We start from the raw sequence: 7,193 nt of genomic DNA, 5'->3' as shown, positions 1-7,193 counted from the left end.
GCATTATATCTTTATGGATTTTAAATAAAATCCCATAGGAGAAGGCTTAAACATGTTTTATGATCAAATTTTACTAACTTTTACTTTGGAATGTGTAAAATAAAGTGCTACATGGTGATTTCTAAACTAATAAAAGCATTGCAAGTATGTTGCTCAAATGTTAGTTTAATATTAGTTTAAAACAATCTTTTCTATTTTAGCATGTTGGCTAACCTAACTTGTTTTTTTGCAGTTCGTTTGCTGCTCAACTATATATTTTAGCACATATTTACATATAATTTCTCAAAGTATTACTTCTTTTTTTAATCTGCATTATTATTGCGTGAAAACAACAATTTATTGCTATTTTTCCCCATCTCTTTCTTGGTAAGCCTGAACTGAAACCTGCGTCTAAACCTTGATTGCAGGTGAAGTCTACTATGCATTTTTAATGAAGTCAGGATAATTGTCAAATTTTATGACTTGGAGAGAGGGGGAAATTGGTTCCATGGTCAGTTTTAGAAATGATGAGAATTTGACCTGGATTGATGGTGCTGATAGCTGAGCATTAGTCATGGTTCTCCTGTAGCTGCAGCGTGTGACAGAGCTAATGATTGTCATTTCATAGCGTGACCATCCAGTGAAATATTTCTCGTGGGAAAGTAAAACACGTTATATTACATTTCAACACTCGCAGTCATTTGATGATTTCAACCTTTCATTTACTGAAAAATATCTAATATGTCCATATAACAGGATTAATCGGAGTGGATAAACTAATAATTAGCATATAATGTCAAAGATAAATATAGAATAAAATGTTTACTGACTAGTAACTTGTGCAATCTCCTCACAGAAGTATTTTTGTGTTTTTTTAAGCATTCACTGTTTTTGGATGAAATGTTCTGCTAATTACTGACATTTACACGCCATCTCTAATTTTTTTATGTTTGTTGTTTTAAGGCTTTTGGGGTTTCAACTGTGAAATCAGCCATAATGAATGTGCATTTGGATACTGCGCCAATAATTCCACATGTATTGACCTGGTTGCTGACTATGAATGCATCTGTCCATCAGGCTTTGCTGGTAAGCTATCTTTATCATTTCCTTTGCAATCCTTAATGAGTGTAGCATCGATTAAAGACTCTTAAGCTGCTATGACCATCAAACTGTCCCCTTGTCTGCCAAAAGACCAGATTCATCAATTGCATATTGATTGTGGATGATTAAACATGAAGATGTGACAATGCTGCAGAGACTGATGCTTGGATAAAGTAATGAAAAATAAAAATAAAATATTCTCCAAAAATCCTTTTTATTTCTGTCAATTTTAACATTCATTATGTAACTAATGAGCCATAGCACTTGTAAATATATAAGTATGGAAAAGTAAAATTGACCAAACTGTTTGGCTTTAGCTATAGGAAGTAATTGATTGTAAATGTCTGCAGCATCAGATCTGACTCCACCTCTAAAGACACACATCATTTCCTTCTACTCTGTGCTGCACCGCTAATCTTAAATGTAGAGCATGCTCCTGAGAAATGACATTAGCCTGGCAGTCCACCCTTTATTTCCCCCCTGGCTTGTTTCTTTGTGTTCATACTTATTGTTTAAGCATGTTTAAACATCTTTCAGGCAAGAATTGCTCCAGACCAGAATCTTCCTGTTCAGAAGTGAGGGTCTGCAAAAACGGAGGAACTTGTGTCTTAAATTCTGCCAGGGAATTACAATGTATATGTCCTTCAGGTACTAAAATACTTTTTATCAAGGAGTGTCTACTCCTGATGCTGTTTTGTCCTTTTTTCCTTAGTAATATGTTGTTTTTTAAAAAATATGTAACATTTTCTGTCCTTTTCAATATGAAAAAGAAACAATATTTTTATTTTTGACAATATCCTCTGAATAAATTGTCAAATAAAACAATAAAAAATGGTTACTCTGTATGTGTAAAAGGGCAGAGCTTCTCTCCATACAGGACTCATTCAATCCTTCTTTTTCTAGGTTACCACGGCGAAGACTGTTCTTTGTCTTCGAGCCGGTGTGTTTGCGACTCTGAAGGGACTATGTTCTGCGATGAGCTGGAAAATGCTTACAGATGTGTGTGTCATCACGGACACACAGGGGTACACTGTGAAACCCCTATTAACCACTGTGTTGATGGCCTTTGTCAACATGGTTCAACGTGTGTGGATTTGTCAAGGGGGTTCAAATGTGATTGCTTACCTGGTAGGTTTATCCTTCAGCAGGGGTGTGCTTAGGTAAAGGATGAATCTTCTGTAGCAAATACATTTTCAGTCTGCTGCTTTCACCGGCTTGGAGGTTTTCTCTGTGGGAGTCTAATCTCTTACCTCTAAACAGCAGCCCACAATAGTCTTTATGTAACGTGTAATTCAGGGTTCAACTTTTCTCAATTGAACTAAACTGTTGATAGTTCTCAGAATCAGTTTCCTTAGATGAAATATCAAAATAGTTGACTTAATTATTGGAATAATACACTAAAGTTAACTATAATATTGCTTTTATGTGTATTTTTCAATAACCTATATGTTTTAAAAATAATTTTGTGAACTTTCCCCCTAAAAAAGTGTGTTGACTGTTTCAAACACAACACAAAAAAATGACCAAAAAAAGCCCTAAAATGTCATAAACAAGCTTTTAACTTTTCTCTGTAACTTCATACAAAGGAAAAATGATTCTAAGAGGATTCTTAGAGGAGTAAAGTAAAAAGGAAATCTTCAGAGCAACTCTAATAGCTCTAAATAATTTAAAGGTTATTTACTTAAAGTGATTTCAAACTTTTTCTGTTGTCATGCGATAGGGTCACACCCATAACCAGTGGGTTGTTGGTTCAAGTGTAGAATGGATTACAGTCCAGTTGCGTCAGGAAAGAGGGATTCAGCATAAATGAAATTACTGCACAGATCTGTAAATGTGGATCAGCTAAAAGTTGAAATAATGTATATATATTTATATACTAACTACATGCATCATATGAGAGAAGGGGAAAAAAGTTGATTTCAGTTGTAATCCTAAACTTTACTGTGTGACATTTTTTTTTTTTTTTCATAAAAAGCAATGTTCCCTCATTTATCACAGGAGTTACTTATCAATGACCCATGATAGGTGATCGAATTAGAGATGTTTTAAGGCTGTTAAACCCATACTGTACACTTTATTAGCTTTTTTTCCAGACAAACATGAACATTTATACACTTTTCTCGCTTGTTTAAACTCTCAAAGTTCAAACCTTTGTAGAAACATGAGTCCAGTATTAAAGTATGAAAACAAAGATCTGATCGCAATCAAAGATTTATGTAACTCTGGCAAACTGAACACATTCTGTAGCTACAGAAGACACTGGATGGACTAGTTTGGTTTGACAGGGTCTACAGCCAATTGAGACACAGTGTTAAAAAAAAAAAAAACTATACATTGAAAAAAAATCAGCAAAGCAGTGAGACCACAAAAGGTGGGTTGCAATATAAAAAATATATTTATATTTTATTTGTAATTCACTTAAAGCACCTTTTTATTACAGAGCATCACCATAAAATATTAGAATAGAGTAAAATATTTACAATAATAGTCATAAAAAGAGGATTAAAAAAAATGACGTTATAATTTAATTAGTTATAAGTTGATAATTAATATGATTATTGTTATCATTTTGTGAGAAAAAAGTTTTTATACTAAGAAAAATGCAAACAAGAATAAAAAAGAACCAATATTGTGTGTTAGTATGACAGTTGTAGAGCACATAAGTGGTTACAGCAGCATCGGTTTCACCATGGAGGATAAGTCTTATAGTGAGTCAGTGTTGTTTTATTAAATGACGGGTTGTTTCATTTGTTGACAATATAGCTGCAAAGGGCCAAATTCATAATAGTGCATATTATAAACAGAAGTCTTATGTCATCACCTAAATGTGTGCATTAATGGGTTTTTTTGGCACGTAATGTGGACAAAACCGATTTCATTTTCAAATGTGTTTTTGTTGCCTCTTGGCCAGGATTCCCTTGTATAAAAGATTGCTTAATCATAATGGGACTTCCTGGTTAAATAAAGATAAAAAAAAAAAAAAAATCATGTTTTTTTTCTTTTAAAATTAGGTTTTTTTCTCATAATTTTATGACTTCATTCCCATAAAAATATGACTTTTCTAATGTTTTACAAATGTATTTTAAAAAGTTTCAACTTTTTTATGCTTTACAACTTTATTCTCATTTATTTATTCATTGGTGGCCTTAATACTTTGTCTGTTTTCTTATATATATATATAATATTCAATTTGTCACATAATTTAAGGATTCTCTCTGACATTCATTTTAAAATGTGCATTTATTAAATAACTTAGATTTATGTTGAATATAATTTAGGCACCTTACAAAGAATCCAATCTCAAACCATCATTGATTCATCCATCCATCCATCCATCCATCCATCCATCCATCCGTCCATCCATCTCTCTTCTTTACAGGCTTAACAGGCCAGTTTTGTGAAGCAAATATTGATGACTGTGCAGGCGATCCCTGTGGAGCTCTGAGTATCTGTAAAGACTTTCTGAACGGCTACAGTTGCTTTTGTGCACCTGGGTTTATCGGTGAGTGAATGTGAGCTTCAAGTCATCCTTTGTGACTTTAAGTGGCATATTATTTATGGAAGAATTTGTCAACATGACGTTCTCCTTTCATTTTTTTTTCTCAGGTAATAAGTGTGAGATTGAAGTGAATGAATGTCTCAGCTTGCCTTGTCAAAATGGAGGCTCCTGCACAGACGAGCTTAACTCATTCAGCTGTCAGTGTCCTGTTGGGATAACAGGTATTCTTGCTGAAATATTACGACCTCCAAATGTGTTGACAGCATTTTAAAAAGCATAAATAAAATAACCCTTTAATTATAAAATGTCAATTTCTATTACTTTGTTTCTAAATTTACCACATGGCTTATTTACAACCATATTTTGAGATAACTCTTTTAAACGCCACTCTTTATTCAGGTGTCTTAAAGCGGTTTGAAGACTGAGATTAGGTTTAGCAGCTCTCCAAATTAACTGATTGGATGAATGAGAAGTAATACATGACTTGAAAGGACTGATTCATCACTTTAAATTAATGCAGCTCTTTTAAAGGAAGGCAACCCATTAGCTTTGTGGTCAAATAGACAATTCATCAAAGAAAAGAAATGCGTCGGTGTAAACAAGATGTTTTAAAGTGTTAACCACATGCTTCTGTTGTTTTTACTAATTAGCAATGGGAAGGTGCGGGCATATATCTGTCTTCTGAGAGGAGGGATGTTCAAAGATCATTTAAGTAAATGATTCAAATTTCTCAAAAGCAGAAACTTGAAGGCCTGACTTGACATTTGTTTAGAAACTTGTTCCTATTAGGTATCAAAACACAGAATAACACTTGTAAAGGTCCCAAAATGTTTGAGTCAAAAGGTATCTTTCTTACTACTAATTTTGAATATTTTAGTAGGTTGAATTGATGCAATCTTTAGATACATATGAAAACATCAAGCATTAAATATGTTTATGAAAGTGTTTAAACTCAGATGTGTTATGTTTCAAATGTGTTCCATTTATTATATTGTACAACATTTAGAATTCTATCCAGATGAATATAAATATATAAAGTAAAACATATTGAAAAAAAATGGAAATGATAATAAACTACTAATGTATTTGCATATTGGTGAGCTTTTGACATGTAAGTGAAGGAGCATTTTTTTTGGCCTGAACTTTTAGATTAACTGTTAAAGGTTATAGTGTCATAACACCTACTGATTTTTTAGTTTATGTTTTCTCTCAAATTCAAAATCCTACTCTCTAAACATTTAAAGATTAATTTATTTTTGCCAAAATCTGCATAATAAAATTAACATAACAATGTCATGGCAACAAAATATGGAATCGGTGGAGGTTGGAATATATTATAAATGTAATTCATGAGCATTTTCTACATGTTCTTCACATATAAACATAAAAAGTAAAATATATATATATATTTTTTTACAAATTAATTTCTTCTATAAGACCCTAACTAATGTTATCTTTTGATCTTGGGAAGGTCTGTCATAAATCAAAGATTTGTTGCATCACTTTTACATTAATGCAAAGAAACTCATAATGTAGCATTTAATCCAATGGACAAAAAATACAGTAACCTTTGATACTGTATTTTATAATACATATAATGTATATGTAATATTGCAGATGTAGAAAATTCAATCAAAAAAGGCATAATATAACATGCACCGCATGGAAGCAAAATAGTTCAAGATAAACAGTTTTCAATCTTTACAGTTTCTTATGGCTTCTTAAAGGGTTTTCATTCAATCATTCATTCATTAATCCATTCAATCATTCATTCATTAATTCATTCATTCCATTGTAAGTCTTCCATCTGACATTTCTAAATGTTATTACAAACATTATGACCATTATTCACATTTTACACAATTTTTGATTAACCCTTTTTTTAAAAAAACAATGCAAAATTCTTTAGGATACCAGTGAAGGATCTTTGTGGTTATTAAATATAACTTTTTTACCACTCCTAATAATATCTTGTGACATTTTACCTACATTTGCCCATCATTGTGACCTCTGTATAAGATGCTTAACTAATACCTTGTCCTGGTTAAATATTTTCAACTTTTATTTTTTTTAATTTAGCTGCATATTGATGAAGTTTTATATAATTGGTCAATTTTTACCTCCCATATTGAACTAAATTAGCTGTTAAAATACTGGCAATTGAGAACCTTTCTGCTGCTAGGACTATAATCCACTGAGAATTTTAAGATTAAACGTGGAATCCATTTTTTTTTTTTTTTTTTTACCCAAAACCAACATTAAAGTAGCAGTTTTTTTTGCTCTCTTGGTTCATTTTCAGTTGAAACTTATGAAACTCATAAAACATAGATCAAAAGTTTGATTTAAGTTTATTCAGCCTGTGTTTAAAAAAAGAAAAAAAAAAAAATCACTTGAGATCCCCACTTCAGTCTGTTGAGCCAGGGCTTGATCACTCCCCCTGGTTTTCTTTTCCGCTCACATAAGACATGGTCGAACACAATTTGTGGCTTTACAAAACGATGTCATGTCACAGAATAATAATAACTCGGCAAAGTTTGATCTTGAACTTCTAGCTTTAAACCCACTTGCGGTATGTTTACAAATTTAAATTTTTATGTGCACCTGCTTAAATATT

At 32.0% G+C, this 7,193-nt stretch overlaps 1 protein-coding gene across 1 annotated transcript in view; it reads left to right on the top strand.

Moving 5' to 3' along the window:
- LOC112161618 (eyes shut homolog) overlaps nt 1-7,193 on the top strand; it is a 97,288-nt gene that overhangs the window by 49,846 nt on the left and 40,249 nt on the right. Inside the window, exons 15-19 of the mRNA XM_024296895.2 lie at nt 943-1,065; nt 1,618-1,728; nt 1,984-2,208; nt 4,460-4,582; nt 4,687-4,800. Coding sequence (XP_024152663.2) covers nt 943-1,065; nt 1,618-1,728; nt 1,984-2,208; nt 4,460-4,582; nt 4,687-4,800 — 696 coding nt within the window. The remainder of the gene's footprint in view (nt 1-942; nt 1,066-1,617; nt 1,729-1,983; nt 2,209-4,459; nt 4,583-4,686; nt 4,801-7,193) is intronic.

The sequence above is a fragment of the Oryzias melastigma genome, linkage group LG15 (genome assembly GCF_002922805.2).
Source record: "Oryzias melastigma strain HK-1 linkage group LG15, ASM292280v2, whole genome shotgun sequence".
NCBI lineage: Eukaryota > Metazoa > Chordata > Actinopteri > Beloniformes > Adrianichthyidae > Oryzias > Oryzias melastigma.
The sequence above is the reverse complement of the archived record's forward strand: the minus strand, read 5'-3'. Positions and strand labels throughout refer to the sequence as shown.